The sequence below is a fragment of the Athene cunicularia genome (assembly GCF_003259725.1).
Source record: "Athene cunicularia isolate RWA chromosome 1 unlocalized genomic scaffold, athCun1 chr1_part1, whole genome shotgun sequence".
Taxonomy (NCBI): domain Eukaryota; kingdom Metazoa; phylum Chordata; class Aves; order Strigiformes; family Strigidae; genus Athene; species Athene cunicularia.
Genome location: NW_020799091.1, coordinates 63,776,735 through 63,797,303, shown reverse-complemented (window position 1 = coordinate 63,797,303; position 20,569 = coordinate 63,776,735). Strand labels below are relative to the sequence as shown.

At 40.4% G+C, this 20,569-nt stretch overlaps 1 protein-coding gene across 1 annotated transcript; it reads right to left on the bottom strand.

Moving 5' to 3' along the window:
* Positions 1–1,327: 1,327 nt before the first annotated feature.
* Positions 1,328–12,754, bottom strand: LAMP1 (lysosomal associated membrane protein 1). The gene is made up of 9 exons (XM_026845833.1): positions 12,652–12,754; positions 11,589–11,704; positions 10,132–10,345; positions 9,864–10,025; positions 6,067–6,284; positions 4,301–4,423; positions 3,304–3,373; positions 2,969–3,139; positions 1,328–2,338 (listed from the first exon to the last, which is right to left on the bottom strand). The coding sequence occupies exons 1-9, from the start codon at positions 12,752–12,754 to the stop codon at positions 2,199–2,201; spliced, it is 1,317 nt and encodes a 438-aa protein (XP_026701634.1). The 3' UTR covers positions 1,328–2,198.
* Between the last annotated feature and the right edge of the window lie 7,815 nt (positions 12,755–20,569).

Sequence of the window (20,569 nt, the reverse complement as noted above, 5' to 3'; positions counted from 1 at the left end):
GAAAGTAGATACTGTACTTTGTGCTGGTATACTGAGGTGGCACTACAGGTGCTATATCCTCATATACCTGTATCTCTAAAAATGTGGGGAAAAACACTTGTAAAGAAAGACAGCCACAAACAACAGACATCCTTCATGACAGGGTGAGGCATCAGGCACTTCCAAGGCTGTACCTTAATGCAAGTCTATCCATCTTATACACCTAGGCAGAATAAAACCACAGCAGCAGCCTTCGAGCCTGCTGGGGCCAGGGGCCTGAGACTTGCTTTCTTGTCCTTACAGAGCCCTCTCGTGGCCAAATCGTCCCCGCGTCTTCCTGCTGGGAAGGGAGGGCAGACAACTGAAGAGAGACCAGCCATTTGTGCTTTTCATTCTTCCCGTTTAAAGCCTCGCCTTTTAACACCACGCTCCTTTTCAGACTCTACTCCAAGCTATCTTCATTCCTTGTCAAGCAAGGCTTTTTTTTTTTTTTATCTCCCCCCTGCAGACTGAGTTTCTTTTATTCCTCAGCAGGGAAAAAAAACCCAACTTTTCAGAGGAAGTAGATGAGCAAGTGCTCTTCTAGACAAGTAGACAGTTACTCAGCAGTATGATACCAAGCTATCCTGTCTTTACAGTACCAGGTAGACACCTTTTTTCTTGAGTACCAAATTATAAAGACAGTAGCAGTGCCCTACTTCTAGTACATCATCAGCAGGTATCAGGACATACTAGTTTATTCACCACTGCCAAAATCCACAGTTTCTAGATAGCTCTGAGGTTCAAAGTATCTTTGGCCAGCCAGTTCTCCTTGTCAGCAGCACAGTGTTCTGTGTCTTGGTTCCTGCCCTGCATAGTTGGCACTGTTAATATCTCAACATTACTGCAGGAGGGGGTCAGGGAAGTTTTAAACAAAAAGGTTCATTTCCAGCACATTACAACACACATAGTGCTCAGCAGTCATGCATTTCCTACTCTGTGGTAAGAATCCAACTTTAAAACATAAGATGTCATTTACACAGTCCTTATACCAAGCAAGTGATACTTAGCAGGGCAGATCAATATACTGACATTTCTCAATGAGTGGCAGTTTAATGGAAGAGTTAACTTCTTCAAATCTCAGGTTACTGATACACAGAAGCTTTACCTGTTTCCAAGCACAAAGTCCAAAACAAGGAACTGTTTTGAAGATGCACAGTTAAGCCTCACCTTCATGCCAGAGAAAAAACACTTATTTAACACAACTCCATACTAAGGATTGTTTAAAGCTTCCCAAGTAGAGTCAAACCACAACCTTAGCACTTAGCAAACAGTCAAACATGTTTCAGTGATCAGAAACACTAAGATATACAGAAAAAAAGTGTCTTTATTAGCATTGTTACAGGCAATGCATACATAAGAACTGATCCTTAAAGTGTACAACCCCCAGCCAAGTTTAAAGCAAGAGAATCAGCAGATTGAGATCTATATTGTACACATGTGCAGTAACAGGATCTCTCTGGACCTTCCAACAGAATAGACTGAAATCACTTTACAAAAAAAGTAAATAAAAATAACACCCATTTTAAAAAAGTACCAGCTCCTAACAAGCTGGTGTAGCATCAAAAATATCAAACAAGGGAGTTGTCCAATCATTAAAGAGTTCCTGTAAGGTTGGAGTATTGCGTTGTTCACACCCTGCATGTGCCAGGCATTGAGTTTAAAGCTAAGTAAAAAATACACACCTAAGAGACAAGGTGGAGTTTAGATTTTAAGTTTCAATTTTGTCAGTTGTTACTAAACTTTAAATGCATCATCAGTATAATTAACATCATCACTGGATGGCAGCAGTACAAAGAACTTTTTCCCTTTGTTAAGAATTCTGAAATCGAGTCAGTGTGAATTAGCAACATCCCTCTCTGGAATCTTTAGCTGACATGACCTTATGCCAATTCCCAAAAAGCACCCTTAAAAACTTTTCGCTTGTTTCTAAGTGGGTAAATATTTTAACTAGTTAGCAAAATTAAACACCAGAATTTTCAGAAGTTATTTTTGTGCATAGTTAAATGCTGCAAGATGATTTCACATTTAATAAAGCAGACTTTAAAGAAGATGCAATTTGCAAGAAAAGGTGTTCCCTTACAATATCAATCTCAGCTCAGGGGAAATGTGTGGGGTGTTTTTTTTTCCCCAGCCTCTTGCAATTGCTTTTCATCTACACTGAATTTTAGTGCAAGTCATTAAATTGTTTGATATCCAGCATGGCTCCTCTTTCTGCCAATCAAGTAAGCAATCAAGACAATGAGAACAAGACCAGCAAGGGCTGCACCAACTATTATAGGAATCAGCATGTTATTTTCATCCAGTTGACACTCTTCCACTGGAGAGAGAGAAAAAAAATCCATGTTAGGAACCCATGCAGCAACAGATGGCTATAGCCAGAACTTCAAGCTTCTGCACTCAGCACATAGATAAAACTGGCTCAAGTTAACTTCTAGCTTAGCTTGCCAACAACCAAAAGGAAGCCAAGTCAGGATGAGGTCTTTCTAGTACTAGTTGTATGTACAATATGAAGATTTATAATCATTGCTGCCTTATCAAGAGCTGTTACTGTTGCACACAGGCTTAGCCAGATATATCCATGCAAGTCCCCCCCCTAGCTCTTTTGCTTTAACCAGTCCCAGAGGACAGGGTTCACTAAGAGAGTCAGGAACTTCCCAGAACTCTGCCCCTTTCATACAACTGTCCATGCACAGTTAGGACAGAAAGTTAACATTCTTCCTTAACTCTTCTCTGGACCACAAGGAACAAGTCCTAGTTATTTCAAAGCTTTTTACATACTTCTTGCACTAGCCTCAACTCAGGTATCAGCCCCCATATCATCTGCAGTTGGGAATGCAGAGACTAAGCGTAGCACCCACAAGCTGACATTTGACTACAGAATATTATGTTAACATCAAAGTGTACTTCACAAATCTTTGGTTCCCCCTGCAAAATGTAAACCTCTTACCTGCCCCAAATTTGTCTCCATCAATCTTGAAAACCTGAATCTGAACATTAAATACATTGACAAGGGTGTCGTTTGTGACCTGGAGGTTCTCCTCTGCACTGCACTTGTAGGAGTTCCCTACTGTAGCTCTCAGGTCACTCATGCTGTTGTTCGATGCTTCGAACTTTGGAACTGTGTAAGAGAAAGTCTTATTACAAAATCCTGAAGAGCAGGAGCTGTAAGCTCATAGAGCTTGATACATTCATTCCCAACATTTCTAACATGTTATTTAATGGAGGCAACCTTGAATATTTATACAAGTAGTGACTGAAAGCAGACTTAATAAAAGTCCTTACCTTTTGCTTCAGAAGGCAGAGTCGTGCTTACATTCAAACCTTGCAGGAAGAATTTTTCAGTACTTGCATTCTTTAAAAAACCAAAAAGAAACCAGTAGTTGTCATTTAAGTTACTGATGTACAACGTAAGCTGTTAACATTTGGGTTCAATTCTGCATGCATTTTGAGAAAGGTTTTCAAAGGATGATCCACAATTTGGATTAGCATCCAAAGGAAGAGCTTAGGTGCACTCTAGGAGAGAACAGCTACAGAAGATATGCACCTTTGGGAAAGCTACTTTAGGGGAGGGACTGTCACCCCTCTGACTGCTGACTTGACTTCCACACTACAGGCACAGCCCCCTCATGCCTTAACCAGGCTGCTGCAATGATCTCACCTGTGCTACAGATACAGCTTTAAAGCAGCTTGGTACCCCACAGAGATGTGGGGAGTCATTTAATAGCAACAGGTCAAGGTGGTCACATTTAATCAATCTCACAAGTATTAGAAGGAGCATGAAGCTCTAACACAGTGGATTTGGTCCTCAAGGGTCCACAGCTCTAATACAGCACTGGGACAGGACTGTGGGAAACAGCATTCTCAACCATCATAGAAGACCATAAAACAAGCACACATGGTCCTTGGGCTGGACACAGAGTATTGATGAGGATTTAAATCCAGTTCTGGACTTGTACAATTAGATGAAATACTACTTGTCATAAGCTGTTCACAGTTTGGGCAAGAAGCTTTAGAGAGTTGGCAATATAATCTTAAAAGAAATCCCCATTCCAAACAAAATACATTTCTGTGTATACATACATGTGTGTGCATACACGTACATATTATTTCCTCCTAATGGTTACCAAATATTAAAACCTCTAAATCCTAGTATTAAAAAAATAAAGAATTTATTCCCCTCCCTGTCATTGCATCTTTTTTTCTCTTGTAGTTGTCCCGATTAGTTTTCCCCACATGAAAAGTCCTGCAGGCCCTATACATGCTGTCTAGAGATTCTTACCAACGCAAAGTGGAAGATAACCCTTGTTTTCTCAAAAGTCAGATTCAGGAAGGCAGACGTATTGTCACATCTCCCAGAAAAAGTTGTATTATTCGGTATGAAATTCAGCAAATCCAAACCCATCTGTGAGAGAAGAGGAACAGTTAAGGCATTTGAAGAGACTAACATATCACCACACATTCAGTGAACTTCTAGCTTGACTGTACTCACATACACAGTGCTGTATTTATCCACACGTTACAGACACCGGGGCAGATACGTGTGCCAATTAGATGCTGGCATACACTGCACCCAAGTTACCAGTCTGGCACAGAGAACAAAGAGCACCCAAACATCTTTAGTCCTAGCAGCTTAAGGAAAAACATGAATAACCACCACTACACAAGGGGCAACAAGCTGTAAAATATCATTTTGCCATAACGAAGAGGCAATCAAGGGAACAACCTGTCAGCACAATCATCTTGCAAGTCCCTTCAGATCAAAATGCTTTAGATTTGACCATGGTACCTGATTTTATACCATCCTGTATCTGCACAAGGCCGTGAGTTAAATGCACTTGCCAAACAATCAAATAGAAACCTCTTCAGTAGCTCTAAGCTGATCCTCATGTGACTTTGGAAAAATCTATTTGCTACCTCCTCCACTGCACTACAGATCAGCTGTTCCAGCAGAGCTAGAATGCCATGCTACAGAACACAGCTTAGGGAACTTCACACAATTAAAGGTGGCTAAAACACAGCTGCCACCAGGACCAGCTACTCTACAGCCACACATCACCTCTCAGTGCTCATGATTTTACTTCAGTCATCATCATCATAAATGCAATAGATTCCTCTGCACCACAGCATTAAGCAGCTAAATCCTACAGCGATACCACCCTCCTCACACACCAGGTCTTTCCTCACTGAGATCCAAATTAAACAACACAAAAGCTGCCATAATTTGTTTGCCAATGCCCATCCTCCTTACGTCAGATTAAACCACAGGCTAGGAAAAGACAGCTTGTGATCAAAGGTCCTTGTAACAAAGCTTCACTGAACATAAAGTTCTGCTGACCCTTGGTTTCTGTTTCCTGTTGAGGGCTTTCAGCCATCCCTTTGGGATTACTCCTCAAGGCTTTGCCTTACCAGTCAGCAGGCAACAGGTTTGTCCATGGGGCCGGCAAGCTCGGCTTTGCATCAGCAACACAGGGAAAGAACCTGTGCCAGGGCTGGATCTTACATAAACCATGTACCATTCTTGCTGTTAAAATCAGCCACCAAGTAGCTCTTAAGCATTAAAGTCAAACCCAAGCCTTTTTGGTGAGGGCTGGAAATTAAGTCACAAGCCTGTCCAGTTTTACAGTAGTAACAATTTTCCCTTCTAATAGTCATTCACTGATTTCATTCAGGTGCCTCACACCAAATTCCTGTATTTCGTTTAACAGTTTAAATATATTTAGATGGCATCTTTGATATGATAACAGGATTCCCCCTACTCGTATCTTGATAATTTTTACTGCTTCTGTGGAATGCCGCATATACGTACTGGATTTGACAGACAAGTTTAGTACTCTCACTGAATGAAAAAATCTTTCATGACCAATTTCAGTAGAACTATTGAAATTGTCACTAGTCTAGTCCAAGTTAAGAAATTCAAATAAAGGACAAACATGGATAAACACCACAAAGAACTGGGATTTTTAAAGAAAAAAGTTAGCCTATAATAGTTTACCAAGTCTTCCCCAAAGTAGTAATCTTAAGGCTTTGAAGAAAAAAAAGAAGTACCTTTCCATCTGTTTTTGGATAGGTGATATTAAGCTGTAACCCCATGTAGGCCAGTACACAGGTTCCATTTGGACCAGTCACATTGTATTTCCCAACTGCAGGATTTGGGGGTGATGCAGTTGGTGCTGGGCTAGTTGTTGGAACCTGGCTAGTAGTCTGTTTAGGAGTTGTAGGTGCTACAGCAGTAGTTGAGACCATATCTTCAGCACATTGAGTCTCTGGAGAGAAAGGAAAACAGTCATTATCAAACAAAATGAAGCTGTGGGATGATCTACCTTTTTAATCCTCAAGGGAAAGGAGGACACAATTTCAAGTAGCTTTTCCTAATAGAAGATAATTAAAGCTTAGGAACACAATGGTAAAGCACTACCTAAACTCTTGTCACAAAGTCTGAGACACTTTAAAGCCTGGCATGTGAAAGTGACCCCTCTGCTGTTGTTTACGGAAGTTCACAGTGAGCACATCTACTTGCACTCATGCCAGTCATTTCACTTTGCCATCAAGTCAGGATAAATCAGATATTGCTACGCTGACAGAGCCAGCATTCCTGCCGAACATTCACAGCAGGGCTGAGTACCCCTCAGGTGCTCTGGGCACTCATGGGCTAGAGGCAGAGGAACAGTTCTCCTGCCCACTGGTAAAAGTGGTCTCCCAAGAGATGTGGTCTCCCTCCCCTCCTCAGTTACACTACCAGGTGGTGAGGTCCCCTTGTTACTATTTTGGCAATACTCATCATAACATTAAATACTGCTGGACCTCCCAAGTCCTCATAGCAGTGCTGTGACTCTTCTATCCCTAACAAAGGAATTGCAAAACGCTGTTGCTTGTGGCAAAATTTCAGCTATGTCCTTTCCCATCCATCCTCCCTTTCGTCCTACATTAGCAGCCACCCAGCACTGGTGGTACAAGGGTAAGTGAAGATGAAGACTGCCTTCTCTCTTCATCCAGTTCAGCAGCAACTTCCAAGGCAAAAGAAGAAACAACAAACTGACTCTGATTTTCCAAAGTACTCAGAAACACCTGGCAGCAAGATCTGAACTTGATCTAGGAGCCAAGAAGATTCCTGCATTGAACGTCTAAGCCAAAACCAAAGGTCACAGCATTACTATAGTAGAGGCTTCCATGTCCCAAGCCAAGGTCATCTCCACATGTCAGGGGTAACAGTTTACCACTTCATAAGGATGACAGCAACTGCAACAGCAGTCAATTCTGTCTCAAAGGGACTACTTCTAACATTTAATCCATATGTATCTTGCAGATACTAGATAACTTAAACAGCAATTTAATTTTTGATTATGGCTCAGAAAGAGGAACTTTATTAGCACCTTTTGAAGCTGGACTCTAACACAGCACGCTCTCCTATTTCTACATTTTCGGAAAGTCAAAGAACAGAGGGAGGTGGACAAATGGAGGAGTGACCCTATCTTTTGTAGGTGGATACTGGTCAGGTCCTAAAATGTGATCGTTCCCTAATAAATAAACCAAACAGCAACTTTACTTGGTACTTCAACATAGAATTTCCCTCCATCTGCAAGACCTCAACACATAGAGCCTCTTACTCAAGTTGACAGAGATGGAAACAACCAAATCACTTTAAATGAAAGTTTGTCCTAGGTGGTGTCTTGATACAGTATTTTTACTGGACTTATTTACAGAAGAGCTCCTAGTAACTCTTCAAGACAGATTTGAAGAGGAGTCAAATTCTTAAGTCTTTTTCTGACAGTTACAGGAAAGCAGCTGACAACACTACCAACAGATAAAATGAAACCCTCCTTTTCTTTAAAGCTGCAGATAATCACTACTGTAACCTCAGTCACTAACCTCTAGGTACACTGACAGAAGTTACCATTGCTAATGATACACAGATGCACTGAATACTGACTTCAGTTAGCCTTGCCCAGATCACCAGCAGAAATATCCTTTAATTAAAAAGTTGTAGGGAAAAAAAGTTAAGGGAGAATTCCAGATCTAAAATTTATCAATAACTAGCTGCCAAAAGGACAGGAAAAATCTCAAGTCTACAAGAATGGAAAAGAGGAACTGATCTGTAAAGAACAATGATTTAAGGGACAAGAAGATTTTAAAAAAGGATACATTTTTAACCATCTGAATAAAAAAAACCAACAAGAGCTCATTGTGCTATAGGAATGGAAAAAAAAAAAATCTGAGTGCAGGCCCAAGAGAGTAATAAAAACTTAGGGATGATGACAATTTAAAGAAAAAAATGTGCACGGCAGTATGGATAACAGGAATGTGGAAACAAAAAAAAAAAACAAAACAAAAAGCTTGAACTCAGACCAGTGTTTATCCCACGATCACAGGAAATCATGTTTTTTCTGAGGCTCAGTAGTTTCATCAAGACAGTGGTACCATGAAGAAAAGCAACTCTGGGGAAGTGATCATGGTAAATTAAAGCATTTATATTAGTCCAGAAAATAAAGCAAGTACTGACAAACTTGTGCTGTGTAAGAAACACCCTCCAGAAATAATGCAATATTGAACTGTTTTAACCAAAGGACTATGTAAGAAGAGATAACAGGTGGTCTTAAAAGGAAGAGTATTACACAGTAGGGAGATTTTATTGAAGTTTTGTAGAAGTTAAAAACCAGCTTTTCCCAATATTATGGCTTATGTTCAAGCCTGCTGATATGCATGATAAGTGATCGGTTATCTGATGTAACTGGATTGAGGTATCATCTTAAAAAAAGATAGTTCTAAAAATTGGAGTAATAGAATTAAGGGACCTTTTTTTTAAATTACAAATGTAGGTCCATATCTTTGCTGCAAACTAGTTCATTGAATGGAAAAGACTGATCAAGAGAATGATACGCACTGAAATCTGAGCCAGTCATGTGAGGCAGCCATAAGAGAAGTCAATGTCAGTATTACCATGCATCACACAAAGTATTTTTCAGAGATACAGGACAAGGTAGAGACACTCCTGTAGAAGGCACCTGTTCAGTGTATCCATCCCATGCCAGCACTGACTACCCTAGTTTTTAAGAGATGTTTCAATTTAACAGGTGCACAAATAGGATTAACAGCATAAGTTCTATATTTCCCAGAAGATGAGGACTTCTTACTTGCCCCAAAAGGCAAAGACTTATCACTACTTAAGATAGCATGGGCGATCAGTTTACACAGCTCTGTGTTTGAAGAGTGTGCCACAGAAGCAAAGGACACGATCACACCTTAAAGCAGTTTGTCAGGAGTAAAATTCCAAAATTCATTATAGCAGTAAAATTCCAAAATGCTTTTCAATACAAGCCATCAGGACAAAAAGTCGCTTTGTGACTAAGCCTGACAAAGAAAGAACAGTGTTACAGCTTACATAAAGCCTCCTGTAGGAAGATGTATGTATCTGCTCCCAACAGATCAGTTCTCTATTGTCTGCCACTATATCATTAATTTTCACCAGAGCACACAGTAACTAGTTCAAATTACTTTGGTAGAGGCCTAATACTTGGAAGTCATCCGATACTTCTTAAACTAGGATTTTGGGCATGTGCCCAGCTGACCTACTGCAGCAGAGGTTTACACCCGTACTCATGAACAGAAGGAGTGTTCCCTAATACCTGTACAAAACCCATGTGAACACCAAGCTGTCTTCTAGTCGTGAATGCTGACACCCCTACAGAGAAAACCTGAAGCAGGTTCATTTATTTCAAAAGATGCTGCTATTAGAACTGCAGATCCAGTTCGTACCTGCCTAAATATGATTATCAGGACTTGAAAAAAATAATCTATTATTGGAAATATTAGCTCACCAAGTACATTTTCTGCTACAAGATACCTACTGTTCATACTGAAAGTGCCATTTGTGAGATAGGCTTCCAAAGTAACATTGCTAAAAGTAATGTTTACATTCTTCATGTTGACATCCTTGGAGCTGATGCATCTGTATTTTGTGCCCACATATGCCTGAATAATAGTTTTATGTGATACTCTCTTCACTTCTCCTGCAAAAAGATTACATTGCATTAGTATGAACCAGTATTTACAGAAACAAATCAGTATTACATCTCTAAAGGTTAACACAATGAGAACAGGAAGTTTTCACCTTACCTGCAGTTGAATTATGGAATAAAGTTGCATCTGACAGATTGTAGTGGAAAACTAGCTCTTCGACTTGGTACTTGTTTGCAAGTTCTGAGAAATTCAGGGTTAATGAATGTCCTGCTCCAAAACCCAAGACCAGAACAGGATGAGATGTGTTACCGCTACCACATGAGCTCTGTGGCTCTACTGTAGCATTTTGTGGAAGAAAAAAGTGTGCGAACTGTGGGGTAGAAAACAAACACATGTAAATGGGATGATGTAACAGCTTTTCCTTACTGCTTTCTAATATCCTATGAAAATGTTATAAACATAGAGCTGACATTCATACATGCTGTAAGATTTCTCCTTATATACCTGTATATAACAAATAGCACGTTACTGGCACTCAGATTTCTAAGAATATTGCTCTCTGAAACTTGAGGATAAACCGGTACATACTCACAGCATCTCAGACTTTTTCCCCCTAAACTAGCACTATGAATTTGCATGTACTTTTGTATTAGGTGACTCAAATCTGGCAAACTGGACATATGAAAATGGAGAGAAATTAAGCTTTTGCTTCTTGTAGCACAATGAGCAAGAACTAAAGCAAATGGTACAACCTACATAGTTTGGCTATAATACTTTGAGTTTATTACATATTGAGAAGTAATGTGGTACCTGAAGACCAATACAACGTTTACTGGTAAGTTCTGAACTTCCTGCTTACAAGAAGAAACAGGGAAAAGCATGTTATAAAAGCATTCACCTCTGAATGCAAACTCATATCAGTATCAGTAGGATCTCAGACCTCATTTTTTTAATCTTGCATTACACTGATGGCTAGAAAAAAAAAATCTTCAATAAGAGTGCCTCAAAACATGCAACTGCATTATAAATAATAATCCACAATTCCTGTTCAGCAGTGAAGACAGCCAAAAAAGTAAACTGAAAAGCAGAGTATTTATAAATAAAAGTTCTTAGCTTTCCATAACAGGCTTTTATTGCTAATATGGAACAACCTGTAAGCACTGCACTAAACTGTAAACATGCTGAAATCTACAGATTTGCTAAATGAGAAACCACAGATTTCAGGGAAGTTTAAAAGCTAGGCTTAGTTCAGATCTAGTCCATCTAAGTATGACCAAGTTCATCAAAAGATGCTTGGTAGCATTTTTGCCTTCAAGTTCTGGTGAAAGCCATTCTAGCTACCAATAGGACTGGTGTGAAACTTCATCACAAACAGTCATGTGTGAAATTGCTGTTGTGGCTGGTTTCAGGCAGCCATAACCCTGTTGTTTAATTAGAAGCAGCATCAGTAATACAGAAAAGTTGATGCAACATGACAGAGGGGGGGAAATCTTTGCTGAAGCAGTTTTTCAATGCTTAAATATTTGTTCAAAGTTTAAATACCGTGGACATGCAGAAATACCACACATTTTATAAATACAAGTTAGAAACTAGCAGTGAGATAATGCCCTTACCTCTTTTTGCCCCCTGCTCTTGTATTCCACTGAGAAGGCTACAGTCATATCAGCAATTATGCAGACCTTACCACTTGAATCTTTCACCTCAAATGAAGAGGAAGCCTGTAAAAAGCCTGTTAAGAATGACAAGTGGTTAACTAGGTTTCACATAAATTTTAATTTTTGATCCCAAAGAGACAAATATGTACAATTGTACATTTTGGGAGTACATCCTAAACAGCAGCTGAGTTTGGAAACCTGGGCATGAACAGTGTCTATACTAGCTTCAACATCACTAACACAAAGAGGACAAACTGAACACCCCATTTATAGAAAGACAAAGCCACCCAAACCGAAACTGTTAACATGTTGGGTCCTCAGAGGGTAAGAAAATCTTGCAACAAACACCAGTTATAATGTTCAAGGCAGTTAGCCAGCGTTCACCCTACACAACAACTATTTAGCAAGCTTCAGCCTGAACTGACTGCATATTTGATCCTCCATGCCTACAGCACTCAGCCTTCCCCCCGCAGCACACCATGCAGCCTTCATTCCCACTGTACCAGGACACTCAGCTGTACATGCACTGAATGCAGCATTTAGAAACCTTGGACTGACTGCAGATGTTTTAAAGGGACTGCCAAAAATAGCATGATGGAACATGCCACCCTTGCCAGGAGAACTTCTCTTTACTGTTATCACGCTCTCTGCACTTGAGGAGGATTGGGGCCAAGACCTTGACACAGACTGAGGTTATGTTTTTGTGACTGGTTTAAGCTAACCTCAGACTGAGCTCCTGACAGCTTTTCCCCCCCACTCGCTCCCCTCCAGCCCCAGCACTCAGAGCACTAGTACAACCAACCACACTATTACTGACTTAACAGGGTAAGAACATGTGGCAAGAGGAGCGCAGAATCATCCTTCCTGACAGCAGCATGGACTTAGAACAGCATCCACTGCCAATGAAGCTTCACCTAGGGGATGTGTTGCAGCAGGCTGGATACAGCCAGAAAGCTGATTATCTCATACTTCATTTGCAATAAGGGTGAACTGGACAGCCCTCCTGTATCTGAAATCATACCAAGGTGATCCAAGTCCTTTATCGTAGAGCACTTGATTTTTCTGATTCTCAATTTGTCACATCTGAAACAAATCTCACAGCAAAAACCCTGCACCATTTTCATGGTAGCATTTTATCAGCTTGCATTTGCAGCAACTTGTCTTGCAGAAAGCCTGATAAAAAAATGCAGCTGCAAGACATAAACCAATATCTCAAGCAATTAAGCTTTAAAAGAGTCAAACATGCTAATCCACTGCTGATACAGCAAAAAAGATCCAGCTGAAGGGTTATCCATTAGCTAGCTTCTCTCCCCCAAAAGTTTTTAAAAAGTAGCAATTTTAAAACTTTTCACTACAAAACTATGGTATGTACAATTGTATGAAGACAATTATAAGAAGAATTGGACTTTTGTCAAGTGAACTTTGGTAGAAGGCACTTCAGTTGTAGGAACACATTGGAAACAAGTTCTCTGGCACTCAGCCTTTTCCATTGTTGCCTTCCCCTTAGCAACAATATATCCTCCCCCGGCACCAAAGCCGACCAAAACTTAAACTGGAATTCATACACTTTACCCAGCTGTTTAAAGAGACTAGACTTGAAACCAGAGTTAGTCAGAAGAAAAACTGCTTAAGAATGGATAGTGTAGAAAACTGGTACTTCAAAGCAAAACTGTCCTACCTTTGCCTTTATGCCCAGCTCAGTGCTCATTAAGGAACATATATTCACAAAGAAAATGTTATTTATTGCAGTTTAGAGCAGTACTACAAACAGTCAATGCTCCTCCACATGCAAGTTTCAATTTGCAAAGTTTCCTTCAATTTCAATTTACATCTGGAACTTGTTTACATTTTACCCAAGCACTTATTTTCTCAAGAGCAAGCTGCTTACGCTTTCCTGAAGATTTTTAGCATAGCATAGAGTCAGGGAAGAAGAGTCCATGGCTACTTGAATTAACACTACCAATGGAAAATGTGCTAGAAGTAAAATTTTCACCATGCATTCTGATGCCCTTGTTTGATAGCTATTAAAAACGCTGGCAATTTTAGAGCTAAAAATAAATAATAGGCAGTAAAAGAATGAAAGAAGAAAAAATCAGTTTCAAAAAGAAATGCGGGGGGAAGACTGAAAAGCAATTAAGAAAAATTTTGCTGACCTGAAAGTGACAGACCTGCCCATTACAGAACAAAAGACAACACAGAGGTACCATAAAGCACCAAATGAAAGACAGATTCCGGGAATGAAGAGGTGACAAATCACCCTCAGCAAGTTGAATTAATAGAGAATAAAGGAGAATGAACAAACAGTAAAAAATACCACCTGCATAAGTACTAGATTTTTGTGAGGTTAAGTTCACACCATGATACAAAACCTGATTTTGTTAGTGTGGAACAAACACTATGAAACCCCATTCCTTAAGAATGGATAGTGTAGAAAACTGGTACTTCAAAGCAAAACCGTCCTACCTTTGCCTTTATGCAAAGGTTCAGCAGTTGCTGGATTTGCAGCGTTGGAGATGAGACAGACACATCCAGCACAAGACACCGAGCTGTACTCGAAGCAGCAAGAAAGCTGTTTCACCACAAGTAAGCCAGTGTGCACAAGGATGGCAATCAGAGCAAACACTGTGCTGCAGCATCATCTTCTCCCATGGTCTTGGAGAAATGCAGATGAAACATTAAGGGACGTAAGGGCAAAGAAAATTTAGCAAAAAAAACACTGAAAAACAAATCAAGGCACTAAAGGAAAAAAGGTCCTGCCTACTCTTTGCTCCAGCCAGTTTAAGGCAGAGGAAGAGCTCGCTGGGTTTTGCAGGAAAGCAGCTGTTGAGTTTGTGAAGGCAGTTTCAGTGTAGACTAGTGATTAATGCATGAATCATCACCAGCCCACAAATAGTAAGAGCCTACAGACAAAATGTCAAGAATACAGAAAAGCAAACTGATGTTGAATCAATCTGTCCTGCGAATATTTCTAATTACATTACATAAAGTATTGCTCAATTTTTGTCATGGTGTATCTACAAGTTGAGAATACTGTTCGTACTTCTGATAATATCATTCTTTGTTATTTAAAAAAACCTGATACAACCTCCAGTTTCTTAACTTCAGACTTGAAATGCTCTTAATAAACTGCACTGTCCTATTTGACAACTATCTGCACTAGAGCAAGTGCAGTACTACAGATTTACACCACTGAAGAGCTCCTAGACTTTTCAATAACAAAAAGAAAGTTTTGTGAAGTTCATTATTCACTTGGCTGGAAATACCACACTACAGATATTTAGTAGAGGAATCATCAAAAATGTACTCACATGAAAAATTTCACTTAGTTCAGATGCTTCCTTTGTACTCCAATAGGTTTTGAAAAAGGGTTGCTTACATATTCTAGCTGCATGTTTTCAACTGAAAATCATAAGAAAAAAACCTATCACCTCCTGCCTCATTTCTGAAATTACAGCTTCATGCAAGAAAAGATGGAAGTTAAAACAGCTAGATATGTCACTGGAATTAAATCCAGCACCCTTCCTTACCTAACATACCTACATCAAAAAAACCCAAGCAGATCATATTAACACTGAAATACAATAAACAAGTCAATCAAAACAAAGACTTGCTTGGTTATATAACAATTTATCTTAAAGAAATCTAACTCAAAAAGTTTGTTTTAAACTGAAAACTACTAAGCTAACAAAACCATCTAGCACATTTGAACAACATAAATCTTTTGAATGTGGCTCTTAGAATGGCTTTGACCACACAAAGATGCTTCTGGGTTTCAACCTTTTTATAACTGAAATCCTGTTAGCCAAGCAGAGCTACCTGTGGGTTACTCTGCCACATAATGGAAACCTGCTAAGGGAGAAAGATGAATGGTTGATGTTCTTTAAAAAAGCAAGCATATAGTAACGGCAATTGTTTACACTGCTTGCAAAGAGGACTTCAGTTACTGTAGTTAATGATTTACTTTGTCTCCAGTCTTTATTAGAAACATGGGACACCCACAATACGGATTTCAAACACAAAAGCTATTTAGTACAATTTGGATTTCATTACTATAGTCAAGTTTTCTTCCTCCCTCTTGAAAGAAAGGACAACAAGCCATCCAAATCTACCTGTGCACATATTCCACATCAGTGGTTTAAGGGGATGGGACTGTTTGCAATCACACTGAGTGACTATGGCATGAGGGAGGAAAACCATGGATGCAGCACAGCCCAGCTAACTGCTCCCCACAAGCACTGCAACAACAGTTCAGAGTGTCACACCCACAGCCTGGTCACACACATCAAAGAGTCTCCTCGGCTACAGCCTACTCTGTTAATTGCTGTGCAGCAGTACTCAGAAGGTGCTTGCTGACCGACACTGGCACTACACGATCATTCTGTACCTACACCACAGCACTACTGCGCTGCCCTGCACCTTTGCCCAGATGTTATTAGGGTACATGGCAGCGAATGCTGCTATCTATGGGGCATTAATCCAAGGAGATAAGAAATGCTGGTTGTCATCTAAAGAAGGTTTATTTTCTATTGTACATGTGAGCAGAAGTGCCCAGTAATTTATTCATTCTGATGGCTTGGAAGGATCCTGTCAGCTCAGTGTCATTTTGTGAACAAAGTGCTGACCTTCATCACCACTTCAGACTCCTAAATCTATGCCAGAGAAGAAAACAGAAAAATCCCTGAGGAGTTATGCTCTCCTCTAACCACTTGTCTCCCAATGTAAGCACCACTTCCCAGAGGAACACCTGGTACAAGTCCTTTCTCAGCAAACCAAGTCAAGATCACTTGCTTAGGATCCATGATCTATACTACCTTGGGATAGTACAGAAAAAGCAAGAACTTGCTACCTGGAAAGCACTGTAGAGAAAGACAAGGCTGGACTCACTTCAGGTGCCGTTGGACACACTTGAATACAAACGCAGTTGCAGAAAAGGCGAACAGCTTTATTGAAGGATGGATGAGAGTACTTTAGTGGAAAAGATAATCAGCTGCACTTGCGCAGATGCAGCACCTGATTATATCAAGTGCCTGATCCAGCCCTACAAGATGCACTTGCCAACAGAAACAAATTCACACAGTCTCAGATTATGGTTTTGATATTGTTGATTTTTGTTAAGGCAGTAAACATTTTGTTTCTCAATTCAAGTTTGCAGATTAATAACCTCTGTCTTTATAAGTAAATTTATAGAAGTACAAAAGCACTGTAAAGGAAAAGCTATTTAGTAGTCATACACTTGCCACTTGGCCAGCGAATTGCACAACCACATCAAGTTCGGTCACATGAAGCTTCTTTATGGTTTCCTATCTAGAAATAAGTCTTGGGATAGCTCTACAGCAGCTGATTACATGAGTCCACTGGGAGGTCTGAACTTGGGTGGCTAGACCCTTTTCAGCATTCACACAAGTCCATTTTGTACTTGCTCTGGTTTGAGCTGCTGTATCACATCACACAACTAACACACATCCTTCAAGGTAGCTGGCAGACCCAAACAAGCTGGAAACCCCTCTTTGGAGGAAGGAGCACTGTGTTGACAATTGAAAGATAAAGCCTCCTCAGAGAAGAGCACATTGGAAAAAAGATAATAAACCAACTGCCTGAGTAAAACCACTCTCTTAGTCCTATTGAAAAGAGAGTAGACCTCACCCGCATCAAGGAAAGTAAAGACAAACTGGCATTTCCATGTTACACAGACTGAATTCTACCTTGTTAAGAAATAAGAAGCCATTTAAGTTTATACAATAAAAGTATACATATAAAGTGTGGACTACTGTGCTCAAGCCTGAGCGCTGGAGAGGGAACAGCTAGACAAGGGCCCACTGTGCAGAGCTGAACCACATTTGAAACTCTGTACTCTACTATCAAGGTGCTACTAACACTGTTACACTTTGAATTACAGTAGAAAAACAGTAGTACTGGCAATCAGTGGTGCTGTCAAGTGACAGAAGGATAAGAGACTGTTGCCCTCGGATTGAAAGGGACACCAGTCCATCCTGAAGTCAGATGCATAAAAGACATGGAAGCCTGATTTACAAAACAAAGTATATTTTAAAATACGTAATTCAGAATTAAGATAATGCAATGAAGTGTTCAAATAGATGTGTTAACTACTGCCACTCACACACCCAAAAGGGTCTCCTGCCAAGCTCAAGAGAATAAATACCAGGAAATCCATTATGGCACCAAGCTTTCTTAAGCAATTTCCAAATAATCATGCCTGACTTGAGAGAAAAGACAAACTGTTGCAGTCAAGCTGCAACAAGCAAAGGCGAGGCGTGTCTTTAAGACATAGAAACGCTTAACAGAGATAACAGTAGCTACTCAATAGAATATCCATCTTTTATTTGAGTAGGGTTGCTCTGTACCTAGAGGCAATTCTTCAGTTTATTGTCTGCTACTGATTAGAAAACATCCTATTCAATACAGAACAATCCAGAAGCAGGTTACACCAAAACCAAAACTTACCAGTCAGCCTGAATAGGAACCTAGGGAGCATATCTCAAAAGTAGCATGTCAGGGAGCCTGCAGAATTCTTACTCAGCAAGTAAGAAGTCAGAAAAGCTACTGAAGTCAAAGCTGAGTAACCTATCACCTGGTGACAGGCTTGGGATTAACACACAAATTCAAATCCTTAGAGTCCGTGTTAAGACACTTAAGCAATCAAGCAATCACTTTGTTAAGGGCAGCACTTGGTAAACCAACATTTCAAAAGTCACACAACATAAAAGCAGTTATATTTTGTGAAAACTAATTTGTACTCTCAGTTCCACACAGCTAGCAAACGGCAAAACTGAAGAAAACAACACAACAAATCAGTCATTGGCTGGAATTTATTATCCAAGTTTCTCTCAGCTATCCCTACATTGGTAGCAAAGTTTGAAATTCCCCTTTAGACTGGAGTTGTGCAACAGAAACACGTGAATTATGCGTCAATAGCCCCGAAATGGCATCACACTACGTTTATTCAAACTATTTTTCCTTCCCCTATAGTGAATCCATGTCTGACTCTAAACTTAGATTTTTAGAAATGTTTTCTCTGATGTGTTTGTGTTTCAGTAAGGAAAAAAACTACAGGTGCTCTAGGACTCAAAGAGCATAAGCAGCTCTGACCCACTGTGCTCAAAAAAAGACAAGCATAATCTTCCTCCATAATTCAAAAAGCAGCAGCTAAGTTTGAACAGAGGTACTTCACTTCCCATACCCCTCCATTCCCTGTATTTATAACTGTACTGCCTATTTTTTTTTTAATTCCATATACACATTTGATACTTCTGAGGAAATTCATCATGAAATACTTAACACTGACATGAAATATTTAGCTTAGTGCTTGCTGTTCAGTGTGAATGGAGAACTGAAAAACTAAGTGAGGTATTCTGGAGGGAAAAAAAAAAAATCTTCTATTGTCCAAAAATCAAGGCATTGCCAAACAAGCTTTCACATCTGACCCACCCATGCTAATCCTTCAGCCTCTTGTGATCATTACCTTATCCTCAGTGTTCACTCAGCTGACTAAAAGGCTGTAAACGAGCATCTAAAAAATTCAGCTCCTATCTTCTCATTATCTCATACTCTTCTCCCCTCACTACCTCCCAAGCCCCACACTCTGGCAAAAGAGGGTGGTTATCTGTACCCCAAGAAGGGATTCCCTATTTGCACCACAAACACTTCCCCTGAGATTATAGGATGAAGTTATGCAGAAACACCCAGCTACTAGTCACAGGTACAAAGCCCTGATTGTCACTAGTTACACTAGTAAAATAAATTGTTGCCTCAGCTGCAGGAATCTAATACACTTTACATGCCAGAAAGTGACAAAGCGAATGCACTGAATTATGTTTGTAACTGCTAATTAAGCAGGGGAAGACTGCTAAAGCCCCAGAAAACAGTATCTGTGGTACCATTTAAAAACTACACAGACTGATCAGAAGGCAAACAACAGCAATTCTTTATTTAAGGCATAACTATATTAAACAAGCTACACAAAGAATTCCCACTATAACACCAGTTCAATGCTACTAAAGTTGCCAGTCCTAAAAAGCAAGTCTAACAGCACTGTAAGTCACTGTGCTTGTAAAGCTGGATATTTCAACTGCTCAGTGCCCCTTGTGAGTGACATCTTTCAGGCTCAGTAAACTGAACTACTGTCAACAATGATAACGTTATTTAATACCAAAGAAAAGTTAAAAGAGTTTCAAAGGGTGTCAATCTCCAGAATTATGGCAGATAACCGTTCTCAACTGCTGCTTCATTTGTGCTAGCTGCTGAAGCAGTTTCCTTTGCTGCCAAAGCCACATTTCAGAAACTTGATACCGTGTCGCGTGATGTGGCTTTCAAGTAAAGAAAGCTAAAGCAAGGTAGTTATCAGTGAACAAGCAAGAAACACTTCCTCATAAAACAGTCTTACTGCACTAACAAACCTCATCAAGGCACTAAAATCTATTCCAGCGACATTTCAGCTGTCACTCAGGATACGGCAGGGTGAAAGCCAGCAGTGAAGGAAGCATTACACGCGCTATAGAAGAGAGTTAGTTATAGAACCATAAACTGTTTTAGGCTGAAAGGGACCGTAAGGATCATCAAGTTCTGACCCCCCAGCCTCCCACTTCCTAGCAATGACATCAGTAGTTTCTGCGCTTCCATGCCTCGTGAGAGGTAAAGGCGTATTTTCCGGTTCTCCCCGTAGCGCTGTCCCTACATCCCGAGCAGATGCTCAAAGGAGCGTTCCCGGGCGCCGCACGGTTCTCCCCGCCAAGCACCGCCGTTGCCGCCTTCCTTCCGTCCTTGCCCTCGTACCTCCGGCAGCTGTCAGGGGCCCCCGGCCGCCGTCAGGGGCCCCCGGCCGCCGCAGGGGCCCGGTGCAAGGAGGAAAAGGGATGACCTCCCCAAAGGACCCGCCGCAGCGCAGCGGCCGGGGACCCCTGCGGGCGGACCTCTGTCTCTTA